General features: G+C 46.2%; 1 protein-coding gene across 5 annotated transcripts in view; it reads left to right on the plus strand.

The window, feature by feature from the left end:
- Golga1 (golgin A1) overlaps positions 1-22,904 on the plus strand; it is a 59,230-nt gene that overhangs the window by 29,373 nt on the left and 6,953 nt on the right. For 2 of the 5 annotated variants that reach the window (XM_020159249.2, XM_020159248.2), the window contains exons 13-23: positions 715-810; positions 1,738-1,887; positions 2,983-3,078; positions 12,611-12,700; positions 13,502-13,604; positions 13,689-13,813; positions 14,133-14,261; positions 18,475-18,534; positions 19,048-19,218; positions 19,731-19,817; positions 20,412-22,732. In XM_020159249.2, the coding sequence (XP_020014838.2) occupies positions 715-810; positions 1,738-1,887; positions 2,983-3,078; positions 12,611-12,700; positions 13,502-13,604; positions 13,689-13,813; positions 14,133-14,261; positions 18,475-18,534; positions 19,048-19,218; positions 19,731-19,817; positions 20,412-20,492 (1,188 nt within the window). In that variant the 3' untranslated portion in view covers positions 20,493-22,732. Of the gene's footprint in view, positions 1-714; positions 811-1,737; positions 1,888-2,982; positions 3,079-12,610; positions 12,701-13,501; positions 13,605-13,688; positions 13,814-14,132; positions 14,262-14,388; positions 14,958-18,474; positions 18,535-19,047; positions 19,219-19,730; positions 19,818-20,411; positions 22,733-22,904 lie in introns of those variants that run through there. The other 3 variants (XM_020159250.2, XM_020159251.2, XM_074053214.1) reach the window with 3 other exon arrangements.

Below are 22,904 nucleotides of genomic sequence, written 5' to 3' on the forward strand. Positions count from 1 at the left end.
AAAATTGCCACCTTGGAGAGCTCAGTCCCACGCAGAACTGGACAGTGACTCTCATGGGTCAGGCTGTGTCTGTCCTACTGCAGAACCAGGAAAATAGTCAGACTTGGTCAGTATTTGTGGCCTGAGTAAAACCGAAATTCATACTGTGAGCAGTAATCGTATTTCTAGGAATCTGTCCCAAGAAGTAATTCAAAACTAGGTCAAAAAATTTTGGGTGGGGCCGTTAACTACTACATTATTCTAAATGGAAAAATATGGAAAACAACGCAGGTGCCAGTATAATAGGCAGATGGGTTAGTAAAGTATGAAATACTCTTCAAGGAAATAATAATCTAAGGTCTAAAGATTGCATGGAAACACAAAAAGGAAAATTTATGAGTGTGTGGGAACATACAAAGTTTTACATTGTTTTATTAAAACTATATACAGAACTGTAAAAAATATCCTAAAGACTAAAAGGAAAGATATTAGAATGTTATTTTTGTATAATGATAGACTTAAGGGTATCGTTTTTCTTGTTTCACCATGTTCTGTTTGATGTAAGTTGGTTTAATTGGGGGGAAGGGCAGTGCTGAGGACTGAAACCAGGACCTTGCTTGTGCTTGGTACATGCTCTGTCACTGAGCAGCAGCACCCCAGCCCTGGTTTGAATTTTAAAGCCATGTAGTAAAGCTGCTCATCTTGTTAACAGAAAGAATGCTTCTGTTTCTCCAGGTGAAGGAACTGGAGCAGAGCCTGCAGGCCTCTGAGGAGCTGCTCAGGCAGAACAGGGATGTCATGGCTGCTCAAGAAGCACAGATCCAGGAGCTCGTGAGTGCTTCCTGTGCACCAGGTCCTGGACTTTCCCTCTGTGCCTTTGCGGATGCTCCACATGCACTCCCAGCATCTGCAACAGTACCTTCACTTGACCTCAGTACAGTTATTATCCTGGATGTGAGAAGGAGGACAGAGCAAGTTGAGGGCATGAGAACTTGCTGGAGGGTCCAAGTTACCTGGAGACCTGGACTGACTGGTAGCTCCCACCTGTCATGCGGCCTCTGGTCCTGCACTATTTTGGGGCATTTAGAGGCAGCTCCTCAAGGGGGTCAAACCTCAGCTTAAAATAAGAATGTGGAGACCAGGTCAGAACTGGTGGAAGGGCATGGCCAGTCTTCATAGCCCTAGGTGGGCTTATGAGTTAGAAGCTAAAAAAAAGTAGCCAGCAATGGTTTCCTGTTTGGCACAGCCCAGGCACTGTGGAGAGTGCTTTGCACCTGTTTTCAATTAGCTCTCCCAGCACCTAAGAAGCTGCACTGTCTTCTTTATTGTATAGAGGAGGCAGAATCAGAAAGATCAGTAACTACTAGCCCATGTAACTTGCCCATGTGCTCACAGTCAGCAAGGGACAGGACCCACACCTTTCTTATGCAAAGCCTTTGTTCTTCACCACTGTATTTTTCTGCGGCTCTGGGGAAACCCTCAGTCATAGAAGCCCACTGAGTAGCTGAAGGAGGCCTGTGTCCCAGAGCCATCCCCACACACTGTAAGGGTGTAGCAGTGGATCCAGTCCATTGCCAGACTCTACATATCGAGGTAGGCCAGGTGCAGCAGCAATTGCAGAGCCTGCAGGGGTTCTCAGCAGCACTGGGGCGGGAAAGCTATTTCTATTGGCTCCATCTTTGGGCCACAAAGTTCCAGAATAAGGCCCCTCTTTAAAACTATTGTCCCTTGACTCACTGTCCTCTGGTTTTCCCGCAGGCCACTGCAAAGCAGGAGAGCAGCCTTGCACAGCAGCAGGTCCTTGCCCTAGAGCAGCAGTGCAGGGAGCGCACCCATGCACTGGAAGCCCAGCTCGTTGCTCTGGAGCAGGTACGGGCAGCCGACCAGACTGCTGCAGAACATGGGATGGTGAGTGGAGTAGGGAGGAGTACTGGCACAGTTGAATCTGCCCTACACTTAACTAGAAGAACGGCACCCCGCCCCTAAGCTAGGGAGAGAATTTATAGAGCAGTTCACATCTTTCCAATGAGTACCTGCTTATGAGACTGGATATGTAAAGGCTACTATTTACAGAAATCAAGAGCACATGGATTTTCCTTTTCCTTGTGCCCAACAGGGACTTCTCAGTATTTTCTGACTAGTCTTAGCCTCTTCCCTTTCTTTCTGAAATTCATGTTGCTCTTCCGTAATGGCTTCTCCCTTTCCATGGTATCTGTCTGCCCTACTTTTTTTGTTGTTTTTTTTTTCCTCTCTCTCTGTCTCTTTTTTCTTTTTTTTTTTTTTTTTTTTTCTTTCACACTAGCAGTTGAACTCAGGGCCTCATGCTTGCTAGGCAGGTGCTCTACCACTTGAGCCACTCCACCAGCCCTTTTTTTTTTGTGATGGATTTTTTTCAAGATAGGGTCTTGCACACTGTTTGCCTGGACTGGCTTCCAACTGTGATTCTCCTGATCTCTGCCTCCTGAGTAGCTAGGATTATAGGCATAAGCCACTGGCACCCAGCTTCCCCACAGTCTTCAGAAGTGTATTATTCTTTTTCAGGAGCTTTTTGTTGTTGTTTTTGACTTGGTCTCTCCTCTTGAGTTCTGGGACTATAGGCATGCACCACCACACCTAGATTTTGTTTTGTTTTTTTTTCTCATGGTACTGGAAATGGAACCTTAACACATGCTAGGCAGGTGCTCTACTACCAAGGCATGTTCCCAGCCCTTGGAGTTTTTTAGTTTCTCTTTCTGACCCCCATGCTATTTGTAACTCCCACCCTTGCAGTGACTACAAGAAAGGGCATTTCAAAGATGCCATGTCAAAGAGATCAGCTGGTGCCCTGGAGAAAATAGGTTGATTAAGACCTTTTCTTTTTTGGATGTACTGGAGTTTGAACTCAGGGCCTCATGATTGCTAGGCAGGTGCTCTACCACTTGAGCTACTCTGCCAGACCTAAAACCTTTTCTTTTGCCAGACCTAAAACCTTCTCTTTTTATATGTGTTCTTCTCAATTTTCAGAGAGAGCTGGAACAAGAAAATGCAGCCCTTAAAGAAAGCAAAACTGAATGTGAACGCTCTTTACAACATCACCAATTTGAACTAAAGAAGCTAAAGGTATTTACCTAATAATCAGAGTTTCACAATAGTTCATATCTTTCATATGAGTATTTGGAGTGACCAAGTGAAAGTGTCGCACGTGCAGTAGAGAAAGAGAGGAATCAGTGCTTGTTCAGTATTTCTGCTAGGCCTCTGCTAGAAAGCTTCACCTTACTCAGTCCTCTCAGAGTCCAGGATATAGAACCATTGTGTTCACTTGGCAATTAATGTTATTGAGGTTTTGAGTGCAAGTAATTTGTCTAAGCTCTACAGTTAGAGGCAGGGCTAGTCTGGCCTTCCCCTCTATCCCAGAGGCCCAGCCTTTCCTCTGTGTCATTATCGATAGCTGCCTGGAAGTTATGCTATCACAACACCCTCAGGCTTTTTGTTTTTCAGCAGGATGGGTAAAGCAAGACCTTAAGAAAGCATAAAGAACTTTGTATTGGGGACCTTGTTCAGAAAGGAAGAAACAGTCTGCTGGATTATTACCCTTTCCTTTCTGTGAACTTTGTGCTTCATTGAGATCCTGCCTCCGTCATTCCCTGGGCATAGCTGTATAGCCACTTTCTTACAGCTACTTCACAGCCCCCTTGGATGATGGGTAATTGGAATATTTGTGAGGCTTGGTCCTGACACCAAGTGTTTGCAGATCCTCTGGCAGACACCTTTGAGAATAGCATGACTTAGAGTCTGCCCCTTGCAAGCTTTCAGTGAGCATCTGGTGAGCAGCTTAGGCACTAGTGCAGTGGTGCAGTATCACATGCACCTTGGAGTTGGATTTGTGTGTGTGTGTGTGTGTGTGTGTGTGTGTGTGTTACTGGAGCTTGAACTCCAGGTCTGCAGCTTGCTTTGTGAATAGCTAGGATTACAGGCGTGAGTCACTGGCACCCAGCTGGATTTTTTTTTTTTTTTTTTTCCATTCCTTAGCAAACATTTGAATGCCTGAGTCAGGCACCATGGTAGGTGCTAGAAAAAAGCAATGAATCAGACAATAGATCCTCTTCCATGGAACTTATAACAAGAGACCGTAAATAAGTTGCAATTAGTGACAAATGCAATAAAGAAAACAAAGCAGTTGAAGGACATAGAGGAGGGAGGAGAGGGTGCTTTTCAGTATGGAGGTTGGGGAAGTCTGCTGTTAATTTCACCAAAAGATCTGAATAGTGAGAGGGTATGTAGATATTTGGGGAAGGAATGTTCCACACAGAATAGATACCAAATATAGAGACTCTGAGGCAGGAAAAAACCTTGGTCTGTTCAAAGAACAGTAGGAAAGCCAGCAAGGCTGCCCCTGAGTGGCAGGGGGAGCAGAGTACAGTGAGGAACTTAGCAGTGATTAGGCAATATAATGAGAAGCCGTTGCAGGTTTTAAGTGGAGAAGCAGGGAAGAAACTTTGTTTTAAAAGGATTTCTCTGAGCCAGGTGCTCATGCCTGTAATCCTAGGTACTCAGGAGACAGAGATCAGGAAGATCAAGGTTTGAAGCCAGCCCAGGCAAAATGAAAGAGAGACCCTCTCTCAAAAATACCCACAATCAAAAAAGGACTGAGAGGAGCGGCTCAAGTGGTAGAGTGCTTGCCTAATAAGCGTGAGGCCCTAAGTTAAAAAATTTCAGTACCACAAAAATTAATTAATTGATTAATTAATTAAACACAAGAGCCTATTTGAAAAATAACCAATGAAAAAAGGGTTAATGGCATGGCTCAAGTGGTGGAGCACCTGCCTAATGAGTATATGACCCTGAGTTCAACCCCAGTGTTGCCATTTAAAAAAAAGATTGCACTGCCGCTGCATGGAGAAATTTCTGTAAGTCAGGCAGACAGAGAATGGAAGACATTTCAGAAGGCATTTTAGTATCATAGGCCAGAGATAACTAGCATGTTAGTGTAGCACTTGGGAAGAAGTATTCAGATTCAGGATGTATTCTAAACATGGAGCTTTTAGAACTTGCCACTGATTAAATGAAGGGAGTGAGGGAAAAAGGAGTTTGGTCTGTGTAACTCAGGGTTTCTCCACCTCAGCACTGTTGACATTTGAGGCTGATGAGTCTTTGTTATGGGGGGCAAGGCTGCAAGAGTGCATTGTGTCTCTTGAAGGTGGCTGGTTGGGGGTGGGTAGGCAAAACCTTACCTGCCCAGAGAACCACTGGGGAACTGAATGCCATTCACAGGTGTCTGGGACATAATCTGGTAGTCTTCTGGGTAACAAGTCTGGAAATCAGAACAGAGGTTCAGAATTGACAGGTAAGTTAGAAAGCGTGTCAGCAGAGCAAACAAGAAGAATTTACAACCAAAGGACCACAGAATGAATGTAGATATTGAACAGGGCTAATGGTGAAGGCCAAGGTCATACAAGCATTCTGCAGTTCAGACAAAAGGCGGAGCCAATAAAGAGACTCCAAAGGAGATACAAGTACCATGGCAATAAAACCAGGAGAATGCTAAATCCTTTCCCTTCCTTCTTTCCTTCCTCCCTCTCTGTCACTATATACACCTCAAACTCTCAATCCTCCTGAATTAACCTCCCAAGTGCTAGGATTACAGTCATGCACCACTGTGCCATGCTTCTGCTCCAGCTTGGGTTGAACTAACTTAAGAATATAGGGATAGCCCTGAAAAATCTCTTCTGCTAATTTTGTATTAAAGTGATTCTGTTATTAGTGTTCCTGGACAACAAGAAAAAGCAAACAAAATCAAAGATAATCAGGTCAGTGATGGAGTACAGCTCAGTGACAGAGCATGTGCTTAGCATACATGACACCCTGGATTCAATCCCCAGCACCAAAAAAAAAAAAGGCACTATGTCATACCCATAATCCTCTTGATTCTGAGGAAGGAGGATTGGCCAACCTAAGCTACATAGTGAGACCCTGTCTTGAAATAAAATTTAAAAAGGACTGGGATGTTAGCCCAGTGGTAGATCTCTTGTGTAGCACCTCTGAGGCTCTGGGTTTAATCCCCAGTACCCAAAAAACAGGATGAGTTTAACAGCAGATTAGACCTAAAGAGAGAATTGAGGAAAGGACTATCTAGGATGAAATACAGAAAAGAAATGAGACATTTAGGATACAAAATGTTTTGTCACGTGTTAGTGGAGTCCTGGAAAGGCAATCACTGAAAAAATCCAAACAGAATAAATTTTTGTGCGTGTGCAGTACTGGGGCTTGAACTCAGTACCACTCCACCAGCCCTTTTTTGTGATGGGTAAATACCCATCAAGATAGGGTCTCGTGAACTATTTGACCAGGCTGGCTTTGAACCTCGATCCTCCAGATCTCTGCCTCCAAAGTTGCTAGGATTACAGGCGTGAGCCACCGGCGCCCAGCCAAATAAATCTTAAAATCTGGTAGACTAAAGCAAACCAATAAAACAAAAACAAAGAATTAGTCCTCAATAGACTAGCACTAAAGGAAATACTAATGGGATGGGAGCACAGCTCAAGCCTGGCAAGCTCAAGACCTGAGTCCAATCCCCAGTACCACCAAAAACTAAAGAAATAGTAAGGAATATCCTTTAGGTAAAGAAAAATTCTAGATGGGAGTACAAGTTAGGGGGTAAGAGGAATGAAGAGCAAATCTGAATAAGCTTTTTGAAGAACAATGATTTATTTTAATAAGTATTTAATGTAAAATAAAAAACAAGATGAAAATAACTGAAGTCAGGGGAGGTAAATTCAGTCACTGTTCTCAGCCCTTACATGGTCTGGGAATAGGATGGACATACCCAATAGGACTGGGCTTTGGCTGGGGATATAGCTCAGTGATACAGTGCATACTTAAGCACGCCAGAGGCCATGGGTTCAATACCCAGCAACCAAAAAAATTAAAATTGAGAGACTGAACTTTGATAAGACAAAAATGCATATTGTAATCTATAGGCTGATCACAAAAATTAATAAAAAATTTATAAGTTCCAGACTTACAAAGGGGGAAAATGTTTTAAAAAGTGGCAGAATGCTCAAGAGACAGAGTGCCTGCCAAGCAAGTGTTAGTCCCTGAGTTCAAACTCCAGTGAAAGACACTTTCATATCACCCACAGATCAAAAGGAAAACAAAAAAATCACAGTAGAAATTAGAAGCTGGGCACTGGTGGCTCATGCCTGTAATTCTAGCTAATCCAGAGGATTGAAGCCAAGCCCAGGCAAATAGTTCACAAGATCCTGTCTCGAAAAAACCCTTCACAAAAAAGGGCTGATGGAGTGGCTCAAGGTCTAGGCCCTGGGTTCAAACTACAGTACTGAAAAAAAAAAAAATTCAAACTAAAGAAACAGGGAAATACAATAAACCAATACTGATGGGTGTAACTAAAGCCCTACCTAGAAGGAAATTTAGTCTGAATTGCACCTTTCAGGAAGGAAAACTGAAAACTGAGCCACATATCCATTCTAGTTTTTTTTTTTTTTTTGAAACACATATCCATTCTAAAAAGTCATTTAAAAAAACAACCAATAAGGACTGACAGAGTGGCTCAGGCAGTAGAGTGTCTGCTTAGCAAGCATGACACTCAGAGTTCAAATCTCAGTACCACCAGAAAATAAAAAATGTAAAAAAAAAATAAAACCCACAAAGGAAGAAATGATGAATATAAGAGCATAAATAGAATTGAGAGTCTTTCATAATAAACAGGATCAAAGAAACCCAAAGTTGATTCTTTGAAGACTTAGTAAATTTATTAAACTTAGCATGAGACTGATCAAGGAAAAAAAAGAAGTGCCAAAACAATGTCAGGAATAACAAAGGAAATATTACTATACATCCTACAGATATAAAAAAGATAAGAAATGCAAACACTTTATGTCAACACATTTTAAAAGTTATGTGAGGCTGGGCAATCTCAGCACTCAGGACAATCAATAGTTAGAGGCCAGCATGGGCAACATAGTGAGACACTGTCTCAAAAAAGTTACATGAAATGATAAAATTCTAGAAAGAAGTAACTTGTCAAAACTGAGTGGTAGGCTAAGTAATGACCCCAAATATATCTACATCCTAATCCCTATAGTTTGTGAAAGTCACCTTATATGACAAAGGGAACTCTGCAGATATGATTAAAGGTCTTGAGATCACAAGAGTCCTAATAGCAAAGTGGAAGCACATTTTATACAGTGGACAGAAAGAATCAAAAAGAGAATTGAAGATGCTGCACTGCTGCTTCTAAAGATGGACCCAGGGATTGCAATTCTAGAAGCTGAAGAGGCTTCCTGAGGGAGCACAGCCTACCAACATTGTGACTGAGACTCATAGGGTCCCATTTGGACTTCTGGCCTCCTAAACTGTAAGGTGATTAACTTCTGGGGAGTTTTTGTTTTGTTTTGTTTGTTTTTTGTGGTACTGGGGTTTGAACTCAGAGCCACTCCACCAGCCCTTTTTTGTGATGGGTTTTTTTCAAGTTAGGGTCTCACAAACTATTTTGCCCAGGCTGGCTTCGAAGCACAATCTTCCTGATCTCTGCCTCCTGAGTAGCTGGGATTACAGGCTTGAGCCACCAGCACCTGGCAACTTCTGGTTTGTTTTTTTTTTTTAAGCCAGTAAGTTCAAGGCAATATGTTACAGCAGCTGTAGGAAACTTAGACATGAGAATAATAGAAACTCTCTAACATACAGTGTGTCACTCATGGCCCAGTCAGGAGACAGGAGCCACCCCAGATATTCAAGTGAGAATAAGTATTCCACTGTGAAATTTTCAACTGCTACTTCTGAAACAGGTGAAAGATAGCACAAAGGTGTCAAATGCAGGAGCAGCCTCCAACCCTCAGACTAAGGACAAAGTGGAGCTGGAATTATTAAATTCAGAATGAGAAGGTAGGCTCCACAGACTTGACTATCAGACCTCAGAGAGCAGATCTGTACAACTGGTGCTAGTGTGTACTGTGACGCAACGATGAATGGGTGCAGCGGCAAGGGTTAGGAAAGCAGCAGCTTCAGGAGGACACCACTGCTGCCCACCTAGGAAGGGGAAGCCCCAGGAGGGAGCAGGTGTGCTCTCTATCTCTGGCTCCCCGTCTCCCTGGAGCTCCCCTGTTGGCAGAGGTTAAGATAGAGCAGGTGGAGAAGCAGAAATGTGGTTCGTAGGGACCCAGGCCCAGCATTGCCAAGCAAGGTAGAAGTGTGTCTGTGGGCTAAGAGGCCAGTAACTCGAAACCCAGCACACCCAGGCCATTTAAACATGTAGCTACTTTCTGGATGGGGAATTTTCTGGATATTTGGGGTTTCATATTGTGTTGGCCAGATATTTGATATTTATTCCGACTTGTTTTATGACCCCAGCCTACTGTCTATCTTGGCAAATGTTTCATTGCACTTGAAAAGTATGTATGTGTTAGGAAAAGAATGGTGATTCACTCCTGTAATTCCAGCTACTCAGAAGGCAGAGGCAGGAGGATCATGAGTTAAGGCCAACACAGGCAAGATCTTAATTCAAAAACAAAATAAAAACAAAAGAGCCAGGGCAAGAGCACTTTGCCCAGCAAGCACAGGGTTCTGGGTTCAATTCCTAGTATGGTGGGGAAAAAAATAGACCAATAGATACACACATAAATGCATACATATTTTTTGTTTTTAAGATGGGGTATTCTGTTAATGCTAATTCTGTCAAATTCATTGATAATAACTTTTGAAGTCTGCATTTCTCTTTGATTTACTTATTTTGTCACTTGTTCCCCCATTTCTGAGAGGAGTCTGCTAGATCTTCAGCTGTTTCTTTCTGCTTTGACTGCTATCAGTCTTTGCTTGTATTTTAAAGGGCTATAATTTGGTGCACGTGTATTTGGATTTTTTTAATTTATATTTTACAAACAGCTGTTCTTTGATTCCCTGCCACACTCACAAGAGCAGCCACTTATGGGTGGCCTGGCAATTCCTGTGAAGTACAGGCCCTGCTTTCTGCTGCAGGGAACCTGGGCTGGTAGTATGGACTTTGAATCCCATTGTCTGGAATCTCATGTAGCTCTGTGGCACCATATATACACAGTTCTATATCCCAACCTGGTCCCTCACTTGGGTACTAGAGGGAATCCATTTTCTCTCTCTCTCTCTCTCTCTCTCTCTCTCTCTGTGTGTGTGTGTGTTTGTGTGTGTGTGTGTGTTTTGCAGTTCTGGAGCTCAAATGCAGAGCCTTTCACATGCTAGGTAAGCACTCTACACTGTGCAAAAACCCCAGCATTTGTTTGTCAGACTTGGGTTTGAACTCAGGGCTTCATGCCTGCAAAGCAAGTGCTCTACTGCTTGAACCATACCTCCAGTCCATTATTTTTTGAGACAAGGTCTTGTTGTGTAGCCAAGACTGCCCTCAAACTCTCAATCATCCTGCCTCAGTCTCCCAAGTACTAGAATTAGTTCTGCACCACTATGCCTGGCCCATTTTTTTCTTCCTTCCCTCCCTCCCTTTCTCCTTCCCTCCCTCCCACCTTCCTTTCCTCCTTTCCTTCCTTCCTTCCTTTCTTTTCTTCCATTCTTCCTGGCAGTACCAAGGTTTGAACTCAGGGCCTCACACTAGTTAGGTAGGTGCTCTCCCACTTGAGCCATTCCACCAGTCCCCTATTTTCTTTATTTTAAATGAAAGATGATAACACCTGACCCAAGGGGATTACTCTGAGGATCAAACATGGCCACAGATGAAATGTGCCAAGGGCAGTTTCCCGGCATAGAGGCCCTGTGAGTCTGCATTCCACCCTGGTCTGCTTTCCTGCCTTCTTGCACATGCCTCTTCCTCCTGCCCTTTTAGACATCAGCAGTCACAAGTGTCTCTCCCCTCCTAAATTGTCCCAGAAAGGCCCCTGCAGAAACTAGCATTCCTGGCATCCTCCCAGCCTGGACTTCCTCATCTCCACCACACTGAAACCTCTTGCTCTTTCCCCTGTGTCAACAGAGCCACTCTCTAAACCCATCTTTGGCAGTAGAAGGTGGTTGGTGGACCTGTTGAGGGGTATTGTCTGGGGCAGCCAGGGTCCCACCTTCAGCCTTTCCAGTTCAGACCCTAGCTTTTCCTTGTCTGTAAAAGCCAGGTACACTGTGAGGCCGCTGTCCCTGAAGTTCACCTAAGGAGGTTTCTGAGGAAAAGTGGGGCAGCTCCCAGACCTAGAAACACTGGCTGGACCGGGTCCTCCCTGCTGTGGTCTGTCCCTGGTCCTCAGTGTTAGAGCTTTTCTCCGTCATATAGACTGTGTACTGCAGGAGTGAACATCAGTTCTAGGCTTGGAACACTCCAGCTGAGCACCCCCAGGAGCAGGAAGGCTTCTTCTATTCAGTTTCAGCATGTAAATTATCCTAATATAAGAAGAAATTCTGATTGTTCATCTTTGCTCGCAGAGCCACCCTTTAGATGTATTTATTTGGTCAAGAGATGAGATACTGTGATTGGCCAGGCTTGAATCACATGCCACAAAATTAGGGTTATTCACAGCCCTACCAAGGCCATGTGGAATTTCACGGTGGGAATGGGGGACAGGAACAGTGAACCACTTACCCAAAAAGAGCAGAGGATTCCAGGTACTCGGAAACAACAGACATTGCCTCACGCTGTCTCCACAACATCTCCCTGGCCAGTAGTCAGGCACCGGAGAAGTTGTACTTTGTACCTAGGGGCTGCTGTCAAGCATGGGCATTAGAACTGGAGTGGTTATCCCCAGAATAGTCCCTGAGCTCTGGAAAGGCTGGCTAGGCATCCCTGCTCTCATAGGAAATACTGTGGGTGGGAGGGTCTGATATACAAAGGCCCTGGACTCATACTGAGGCTTTTTTTTTTTTTCAAATGGGACTAGGGTTAGAACTCAGGGCTTCATGCTTGCAAAGCAAGAGCTCTACCAATTGAGCCACACTTCCTGTCTACTTTGCTCTGGTTATTTTGGAGATGGAGTCTTGTAAACTGTTTGCCCAGGCTGGCCTTGAACCACCATCCTCCCAATTTTAGCCTCCCAAGTAGCAGGGATTATAGCTGGTTAGCTTTCAGTCTATGCTGCCTACTGGCTCTAGGACCTTGGGCAAATCACTTAACCTCTCAGAGCCTCAGTTTTCTCTCCTATAAGTGGGATCATTTTGATGAGTTGATGACATTTTGTCCTATTTTTTTTTAATTTACATTTTGCCCTATTAAAATTCAGTAATTGGGGCTGTCAGAATGGTAGAGCTCCTGCCTAGCAATTGTGAGGCTGAGTTCAAACCCCAGTACCACCAAAAAAAAAAAAAAAAAAAATTCAGTAATTTCTTACTTTGTTTCTTATAACCAGAGTGTTCTAGTCAACATTCACATATGCCTGAGTGTTTTCTTGTCCCATGTTGATAGTATTAGACCAGCTCTTCAAGTCTGGGTCCCTAGCCTTGGCCTGAGTACTGGCTGGTGTGCCCGTGGGACCACCAGCCCTCAGTGGTGTGCCCATTTCCGGAGAAGTTAGTGTGCTGTCCTCCAGGGTAGTCATCAGAGGGATGCAGGGAAGTGGAAAGAATGTTCATCTGTTCCTGCACCACAGAGCCCCTCTGTTGGGTTTCAGGTGGAGTGTACAGCTAAGAAAATGTGGATTGAGCTTTGGAGATCAATGTCCTGTTTTCTGAATTGTAGGAAGAATGGAGCCAAAGAGAGATTGTGAGTGTGGCCATGGCTCAAGCACTGGAAGAAGTGCGGAAGCAGAGGGAAGAGTTCCAGCAACAGGTGGGCCACCTCAGCACACCAAACCCATGATGCTTCTGTAGTCCCACGAGTGCCCTCTGCTGTGGAATTATTGGAGGCCACATCTGTAGAATGCCAAGTCCCCAGGACAGTTACCTGTGTGATCCCCTATGGTCTCTAGGATGCTGGGAGATGCTACAAAGACACCCTTACCCGTAGGATGCTCTTTGCTGACTTTTCTTGGCCATAATTAATTGTATAAACATAATCTAGAGAAAAGTCATCAGCCAGGAACCTACTGAACTTCATTTCTGTGAGGTAGTACGTCTGTGCCAACTGGCCCAAAGCCTACATACAGTTGGTTGAGCTCTCAGAAGAACTGTGAGGAAAGTCTGCTTTCGGAGACAGGCCAAGCATCTGACCCCGCCCCTGCCGGGTCACTGGCTTCAATGAGCCCTTTACCAATCTGAGCTCCAGAGTCACCTCTGAAGAGGACTTAGGATAGTCACACCTCCAGACACCAGCATGAGTTATGTACATCATATACACCCTGTGCTGGCATGTCTCAGGCACTCAGTAAAGGGAAATTTTGGTTACACAGCATGTTAGAAGGCTGGGTGAAACAGCCACATCCAGTTGGCCCTCTGTGGGCCAGAGGAGCACTGAGAGACAAGAGCCCTACGGAGGGCCTGCCTGAGAGCACGGGTGTGTGCGAGTCAGTAGGAACAAAGGTTGCCCCGGGCTTGTTCTAGGCTGTGGACGCCAGGAGGGTTTCACAGGCATCCTGAGTACTGGGAAGTGGGGATCCATGCCAGCCCGTCTCATGCTGGGCTTCCCTCCAAGGCTGCTGAGCTGAGTGCCACAGTACACAAGAAGGAGCAGGCCCTGCAGGAGAAGGCAGACACGCTTCTCCAGAGGGAGCAGGAGGTGCACCAGCTGCAGAAAGGTGAGCTGTCCACCAGGCTGGCTGCCCAAGACAGGGCTGTGTGTGATTGCTGGCTCATGCCGCGTACTTCCCCCGCCACCCTAGGTCATGACTCTGCCCTGCTGCAGATGCACCAGCTGCAGAGGGAGCTGGAGGCCCTGAGGAGCTCCAGGACCCAGGAGGCTGCTGTTCAAGAGGACCTGCTGCGGCTGCGGGGACAGGAGCCACTCGTAAGTTATCCGTGTGCTGCAGTGGACACAGGGTGCTTGCTCTGCAATGCACACACATCCTCTCTTTCAGGTGGGGGTGCTTGTCTGCCTTGGAGGCAGCCCCTGTCAGTGTGCAGATGGACTCTTTAGGGTGGACAGCTCATTGTCCCTCTAGAAGGCACCAGATGAGATCTTGTATTTCACTCTGGCCCCTGCCAGCTGCCTGCTGCAGCACACCAGGCCACCTCTGTGAGACAAGCTGCCTCCCCTTCCCCATGCACCCATGGCTTAGCTTCCGCATTACTTGTCCTAGCTCTCAACTTGCTGCCACCACTTGTAGGTCACCTCGAAAAACATGCAGCTTCCAGCTACAGAAGAAACACCAAATGGCGAGGTTGGGGCCATGGATCTTGGGCAACTACAGAAGGAAAAACAGGACTTGGAGCAGCAACTTACAGAGAAAAACAAGGTGAGGGTGCCCTTTGTTCTCTGTGTCCCTCCTACATCCAGACCCTCAGCCTGGAAGAATCCAGTCCCTTTCCAGAGGGTTCTGCTGAGGCCGGGCACCTCTTGGTAATTTACCTTTTTCTCCAAAGGGCTTCCTCCTGTGCCTCCTCCACTTGCTCTGGAGTCTTCCTCTCTCAGCCCCTTCAGGTACTGTCCAGAGTACCAGAGCCTGAGCAGCAGATGCCTGGCTGCTCCTGCTGATCTGCTGTCCCCATCCAGCCATGTAGACAGTCCCCTTCCCTCTGTACTTCTTTTCCACAGCTATGCATGACGGCACTCAACCTACCCTCTGAGGAGTGTTGAGGTGGGAGATGAAAGGAAGGTGTTAACTGTCCTGTGTACCACCTGGTGTTTGCCAGAGGCTTAATAAATGTCCCAATTTCACCTCACCCCTCCCTACCTCTGCACCTGTGAACTCAGGTATTCATTCATCCTGGCTCTGAACAGGCCTGTGGAGCATAATGTGCTGGCTAGATATCGCTCTGTTCTAAAATTCTTCCTCCAAATTTCGTGGGGGGAGGGGAATAGATAGTTAACCAAGGATAGGAGCCTTTCTGCTCCCACCCCCTGCATGGTGGTGTGTTCCCTTTTCCCTTTCTATTTTTCCCTGCCTTGTCCTGCTTTACTAAATAAAACTTTGCTAAACTTAAAAACGGGGGTGGGAGGGGAAGATTTAAAGATGTTTATCTTCCACACTCATTTAATCTCTTACTATGAAATATAAAATATACATAGAAAAGTATACAAGGCTCCATCAGTTACCACAAGCAAACTGGTACCCCTGGGTACAAGTCATGACACCAGCAGCATACCTCAAGCCACGTCCCCTCAGACCCTCACATTTCCCATCACTGGGATCCTGACTTGATGGCAACAGCCACCGTGAAGTCCTGCCGAGCTCACTCCCCAAGCTCGCATTCCCAAGTGCTCCGCTTTAGTTTTGCTCAAAGGTGAATCTGATGCATGTCCCACAGGACCTGCCATATATGGGCACTGACCACAGCTTTCTTGCCCTCTTCACACAGCTTAGACGCCACCATCCACCATGGGGACCACTGCCTCACTGACACTCAACTCTCTGGCTCCTTTCCCTCTCCTCAGACTGTCCTGGCCAAGACCCAGCTCTGATTAAGTCCTGTTCCTCCTTGGCCCACACCTGCAGCCCCTGAGCTAAAGGGGGCTGGGGCCAGAGGCCACTGTCCCCAGGCAGCCAGGACCCACTCCAAGGGCCACCCACTCACAGCCTCACTCTGCCTCTCTTTCTGCAACTTCCAGTCCCATCTGTCCTCACTGTCCTCTGACATCCTGCCTCACCAAGAAGAGAACCTGCCCAGCATGCAGGGCTTCCTATCCCCCTGACCATGCTGCCCTCTGCCCAGCCTCTGTCCTTGGCACCCACTGCTCTGCCTCCTTGGGAGCTCACTCCAGCCAGTCATGCTCTCCTTCCTCACTCTGTCTTCACTTTTCTGTTATTCACCCACTAGCAAGTCCACCATGACATGGACTCATGTCCACCTCTCCCAACTGTGAAGTTTCTCTGCTCCTCCAGTGCACATAGGCACAGCTTGTACACCTGCCCAGTGTAATTTCTCCTGAGGGTCTCCATCAGTACCTTGGGCTTCCACCTCTCCCCAGAGACAAGCTCTTGTGAGGCTCATCAGTGACAACCACGTCACTAAGGCAGAAGGCAGTTCCTCATTGTCCTCTTCATTGGCCTTTTGCAGCTCTCAGCACATACCCTCCTCCACAGCTCCCCTCCCCTATTACTGCAGGGGCCGGCCCTCGGCCTCCTCCCTTGCTCCCTCCACCTCTTTCCCCGTCTGTCTGCATGCTGCCTCAGGAGATAAGAGCCTCATGAGTCAACACCTATCTCCATGTCAATGTCTGAACAGCATCTGCAACTTAAAATCCCCAGAATCAAACACCAGCCTCCGCATGCTCTCCATCTTCTGCTGCCATCTGTCCCACCAGCTACTGCAGAACCCTGGGAGTCATCCTCAGCCACTCAATATTCCACACCTTTTGGCTCTCCCTGAAATCTATGCCCCAAGTCAGCTACTTCTCCTTGCTGCCACCAGTCTCCCACTCCAGGTTGGCAATGGATTTCTAACTGCCTTTGCTCTCACTCCACTGTCTCAGCCTGATGACTTTCTGTCTCTCAATGCAAGTCAGAGTCTTTGTAGGGGGCCACAACAAAGCCCTATGTGATCTGGCCCCTCTTCCTGTCCATATAATACCCACTTAGGCACATTGGCCTTGCCTTTGTGTCAAGTACCTCTCACCTCAGGGCCTTGCTGAATCTTTGCCCTGTGAGATTCTCCCTGTGACTACTCTCACTTCCTGTATATCAACGAGGCCTCCTCTGTTACCCCTGACAGACCTCACCACCAGAGCTCCCTAACCCTTATCCTGCTCTTCTCCATGCCTCTCTATCCCTTCTCCTAACTCTGTGTGGTTTATTGATGCTTTTCCCTTGAGGGGAAAAACTTTGTCTTTTTTAGCACTTTTCCTCCAGCTTATGACATTATCTGCACGCAGTAGGGAGTCAGTCAGCAATTATTGGATGAACTAATGAACAAGCAGAAAAACAAGTACCATCAGATAAACTAGCAAATGTATTTTTGGAGGAATGTCCAGCCTCATGGACAACCAGAAAAGTCCAAATTGAAACCACACATGCCATTTTACACAATTAAGTGGGTTGCAGATGGATACAAACTCTTAATAAGACAGGGGCGGAGACGCTTCCATGTTTCTCAAGGTACTATTTCCCCAAGAGAATCCATGGGCACCCCTCCAGAGGAAACAAAGCTTATTCCAGATCTGCTTAAAAGTGGACACCCAGGTCAGGTCCTAGAGGCTCATGCTTATAATCCTAGCTACTCAGGAGGCAGAGATCAGGAGGATAAGAGTTCGAAGCCAGCGCATGCAAATAGTTCAAGAGACCCTATCTCGATAAAACCCATCACTAACAGGATTGATGGAGTGGCTCAAGTGGTAGAGCACCATGGTCAGAGGCCCTGACTTCAAACCACAGTGTTGAAAAAAAATGGACACCCAGGGACTGGCTCTGTGGTAAAGTACTTGCCTGGCGTGTACAAGGTCCTGCCTTCTATCCCCAGCACTCCAAAAATAATTAAAATAAAATATGGAAACCCAACCACACAGTAAGACATGAGGCATCCTGTAGTTACTATTCTATTAAGCTACCATTGGAAAGCTATAGAAAGCTGTGAACACTAGTAAGTGAAAAAAAGTGTTCAAAATTCTGTCACATCCGTACAAGGAGGAGGACATGGACTAGAAGTCCACTGGAAGCCTTCATTTTATACTAGGTTACAGCTGTGAGATTTTGGAAACATTCTTATTTAAAAAATTTTCCTTGGGGGCTGGTGGAGTGGTTCAGGTGGCACAGTGGCTGGGGTGGTAAAGCGTCTGCCCAGCAAGCGTGAGGTCCTGAGTTCAAATCCCAGTACCACAAAAAAATAATTTTCTCCCTTGAGCTCAATCTCCAGCACTGAAAAAAACCTAGCTGGGCATCAGTGGCTCACACTTGTAACAGCAGCGTAGCTACTTGGGAAGCTGAGATCAAGGAGGATCACAGTTCAAAGCCAGCCCCAGTGAAAGAGTTTGAGAGACCCCCATCTCTCAAATTACCAGAACTGAAGGTGTGCCTCAAGCAGAACACCTGCTTTCCAAGTGTGAAGCTCTGAGTTCAAACCCCAGTCCCACAAAAAAAATTTAATTCCTGTGTCACAAATTTATCCTGGCATTTCAGGCAGGCAGTGGTAGTGAGAACCCTAAGTTCTGGCCCATGTGTCCTACTTGGGAATAATAGGACATAAATAGAATTTTGAAGGCACAGCCACTCACAGCCATGCTGTCCCAGGGCTCAGGCACTTTGAAGAGGCCTGAGGACCCAACCCATGAGTGGTCAGGCAGTGCTGCAACAGTTGTGTCCTGCAGAGGGAACATGACATGGCAGCTCCTGTGGAACCCGGGGAGGGAAAGAAGCCCCAGTAGTAGACATGTGCATGAGATTGCTGTGCACAGGCCTCTCGCGATGGTCTCTAAGGGCAAACACTTCCAACTGTGGTCAGAGGACCTCAGGGGAGGCTTTCTGAAGATGGCAAATGTGCCTCTAACCCCTGGCCTTGGGGTGGGTTTTGTCTTAGATCATCAAGCAGATGCAGCAGAGGATGCTGGAACTCAAGAAGACCTTGCAGAAGGAGCTGGTGAGTGCCCAGTCAGCCCCTCATCCCTGCTCCATGCCCTCCCTAGCTCACCGGACCTCCTGGGGCCCCTTGCTTCCTGATGTTGCTTCCCTAGTTGATTGCAAGGGTTCTTTGGGAAATCAGGTATAGGCTGGTGGGACTGCAGCTCTGTCTTCTCCCTGAAGGTAGAGCTTGCTCTGAAGTCAGTGCATGGTGTTGGTACAGTGTGTATATGGCAAGTGCTTGTCCTGACCTGGGATGAGTTCCTTGGGGTGCTCACTGTCCTAGGACATACATGCTGGGCATCAATAAGGAAATGTGACCTTGTTTCCTCCTTTCAGCCACCAACCCCACCTGGATCTGCTGAGACTTTTCTCCAATGCTAGCACTTCCTTCCAGGTGGGGCCTTTTTGCCCTGAGGTGCAGGAGAGGCTGAGGAGCAGCAGGTGGTCACAGCTGGGGCCCAGAAATCACTCTTTGATTTTAGACCCATCTAGAAGCATTCACTGTAGCATCTTTCACATTGGTTTTCAGAAAATCAGACCTGACAATGAGATTTTTGAAGTCCGGGAGAAGCCAGGCCCTGAAATGCCAAACATGGCCCCTTCTGTCACAAATAACGCTGACCTGACTGATGCCCGCGAGATCAACTTCGAGTACCTTAAACATGTTGTTTTAAAATTCATGTCCTGTCGAGAATCTGAGGTAAAGAGCTTCTGAGCTGCCTTTTGGGTATTGAGCCCAGTCCTGCAGAGCCAACCCTGTACAGCTTCTCATCCACTCCACTATCTTCTTCCTCCCCCATGTCCCATGTGTACACTTGGCCATTTCTGCCCCCAGCACTGGCCTGCTGACTTGAGTGGCAGGCTGAGACTTGGAGATCATGAAGGGAACTGGCTCCTGGGCAGATGTGCACTCCTCTTCTAAATCCTAGCTTGGATGCTGAAGCCAGAGTCCTGGGAACTGAGTCTGCCAGTGTTGCTATCCTGCCAAAGAGCAGGGTAGCTGCTGAGGATGTCCTCTTGATCCTCCCAGTCCCTGAAGTGAAAGATGGGAGGGGGAGGGGGAATAACTTGTCCTTGCTGTCAGACTCAAACCTCACCCACCATCTGATCCTTGCCAACCAAGATAAACAGGAAGTGCTGCCATTTAGCCCCCTGACTTCCTGGTCTCCCACCCCACCAAGACACATGGCAACAAAACTTACTTTATTTCAGGCTTTTCATCTTATAAAAGCTGTGTCAGTTTTGCTGAACTTTTCACAAGAGGAAGAGAACATGCTCAAGGAAACTCTGGAGTATAAGGTAGGGTCCTCAGGTCTATTGTTGCGTCTGTCCAACAACAGCACCCAGGCTCTGGCAGCAAGTAACCAGCTGCAGCTGCATCATCAACTGAGCTGCTTTGGGATGATGAATTTGACGGGGCAGTTCTAAGGACATCCTTTGTGTCCTTAAACATCCTCAAATGTCTGTGCTGTATTTGACCAGCAGACTTTAATTTTCTAAACCATTTTCTGGACTAGAGGTGTGGCTCAAGCAGTAGAGCACCTGCCTGGCAAGTGCAAAATCCTGAGTTCAAACCCCAGTACCTCAAAAGAAGCATTTTCATTGGTAACACTTACAAACTGCTTCAGGTCTGGTCTAGCACCTAATATTACCTGCAGTACCACTAAATCGTTCTCATCATCTCAGGTTCTTTCTCTCGCTTCCTTCCCAAATGTAACTCGGTCTCTTAGCCCTGCAGACTGGGTTCCTGGAACCGTCCCTCTTCGTACTCTGCTTACAGCCAGGATGCAAGGAGGCCCAGTCGTGGCTGAGGGTAGATGGGAAGGTTGATTCTGGTTCTGTTTAGCCCAGTCCTGCTGCTCATCTCAGGAGCCTTTTCTTTTTCAAACGCAGATGTCATGGTTTGGGTCTAAACCAACTCCCAAGGGCAGCATCCGGCCGTCTATCTCAAACCCTCGGATACCATGGTCCTAGAGGGAACCACCTGCACCAGGATGCATCTCCATGGCTTGACACTTTTTCTGTGAAAAGAACACTGACACAGAAGTCTGGGTGGGTTTTTAATCACTGTAACTGCAGTATTTTGTACAATCGTCCAAACATTGTTTACAAGACTTAAAGCCCACCTCCCTGCAGGCTGACAGGAACCTCAAGAGGGAGCAGATCCTATGTCATCTGGTCACCAAACAGGAGGGTCCTGGCACTACCCAGATTTCCACAGCTAATATCCCAGCTCTGGCCAGCACCCGCCTGCACCTGAGTCCTCTAACTTTTAATGGTAGCATTTAAAGCTAAAGTGGTCAGTTTGTCAAGCAACAACCGATTCATCGTGTACAGGTGATGTGATGCTGGAGGTGAAGACTGCCCTTTGAAATAGTACCCAGCAGGCCAGATCCATCTGCTTCTGACAAAAAGCCAACTCCATGGGGGTGGGCACTGAAATTCCCTTTCCAGCCGGACATGGTGGTGCACATCTGTAATCCCAGCATTCTGGGAAGCTGAGACAGGAAGATTGCAAGTTCCAGGCCAGCTTGGGCAACATGGTGAAACCCTGTCCCGGGGCTGTGGGGGATGTCCCCTTCCGTTAGCATGTTTGGGTTCAAATGAGTTAGATGAGGCTTTTAACCCTTCTAAAGAAAACACCATTTTACCTTGTTTCCCAAACCACCTAGAACTTGAGATGTGTACATCTTTGAGGTACCTGGTGCCAGTGTGGATTAACAAAGAATATGCAGCTTTCTGATGCCATCTCCATTTTACCTTAAAAAACTAGTAGACAAAAAGATCTAAGTATAGCACCAAATACACTCAATTGCCTTTTTAATGAATGTATTTGTCTTGGATAGGTTGCTGGTAAACCATTTCAAACTATTTTTTATAGCTAAAGCTCTTCACTGTTGTAAACATGTCTTCTGTATTATAAAATCCACTTAAGTGGAGGGTTCTTAAAGGAAAATCAGAGCGTAAGAGGAAACACTGGGATTCCTATCCCTTTGTACTTTTGCTAGCCTTCTGTGGCATCTGCTCTCTGAAGGAGTGGTAGTATTTCATTTGCATTACTCCTAATTCTGTGTCATGCTACCACTGAGCAAGAGCAAATATTAATCACTTTTTTCTACTTAAGAACCTCCTGAATTCAACGGAAGCAGCATCTGTTCCTTCTCCCCATCCTTGACCAAAGCATGCAGGTGGTCTGTCCCTCACCTACCCCAGAATTTAAGATGACACTACATCCACATATGGCGGCCAGACACCCCACCTGGCCGCAGTACTTGATAGCACACCTGCCCTTGGTCATAGTTGATAAAAACTTGTGCTTATTACTACACTTGTTCTGGATAAGCCACAGTCAACCTAAAGGAAAACCATTTATTGATTTATAGTTTGATGAAACTTTCTCTGGTAAATAAAACACCGAATTAATAACTGGAGCTCCTAAACTTATTATCAACTATCTACATGAAGTTATGTTTCTCAATTGTTGCTTAAGACCACTATATATATATATATATACACACACAAACACATATATATAAAAAATATCTCTCACAGAAACACAAATATTTGCAGTTTACCTACTACATTTCCATGAGTGTACCATGCCTGGACAGCATCACCTTAACCCATCTCAGGCTCTGCCATCCAAACGAACCATTTTCCAGTACCTACCTCCACATATGGCTCTTCCTTGGTGAAGTCTGTCCCTTTACAATGCCACATCCCTCTGTTCTGTGACTTTGATGAGAATTTTCTCCTTTTACACCTGTCCCAAGTAAGAACCCAAGAAAACTGGGTAGTCCACAGCTCAGCAGAAGCAGCCACGGCACTGTGGAAGTCCACCTCACTTCTGTGTGGCTTCTCCAGCCCTGAGCCAGTCTCTCCCCACACTCTACCCCCATCAACAGCTTGAGGTTTGGCAGCAGGGCCCATTAGGGAGTCTACTCATTTAGGGACGACACCCCCATCCCTGCTAGGTTTCCCTCCTGCATGTTGAATTCCCTTCAGCTTTAAGAGGAAGAGTGGAGTAAATATTACTGATTTGATGCACTTTTACTTGTATAAAATCTTCTGTAACAGTATATATAATCCTTTATATGAGCATTGGATCTTGTTCTAACTCCCAATGTTGTAAATAAGGACTGTATTATCTAAAAACTGCTACAGAAAATTAATTTGTGGTGCAATACACTTTTTGATTAAAGCTCTTCAATGGAGATGCAACTACAATGGGTTTTATATAGTTTGGCATGTCAATATTTTCTAACTTGTTACATCTAGTACAACGCATTGTGTATTTTAATACTTCAAGGGCTACAGACTATCCTTCAGAAAGAACCCGATTGGGTTTGGGTGAATACATACATGTAACTTGGTGAAGCCAACAGC

Source organism: Castor canadensis, chromosome 13, assembly GCF_047511655.1.
Source record: "Castor canadensis chromosome 13, mCasCan1.hap1v2, whole genome shotgun sequence".
Classification (NCBI taxonomy): domain Eukaryota; kingdom Metazoa; phylum Chordata; class Mammalia; order Rodentia; family Castoridae; genus Castor; species Castor canadensis.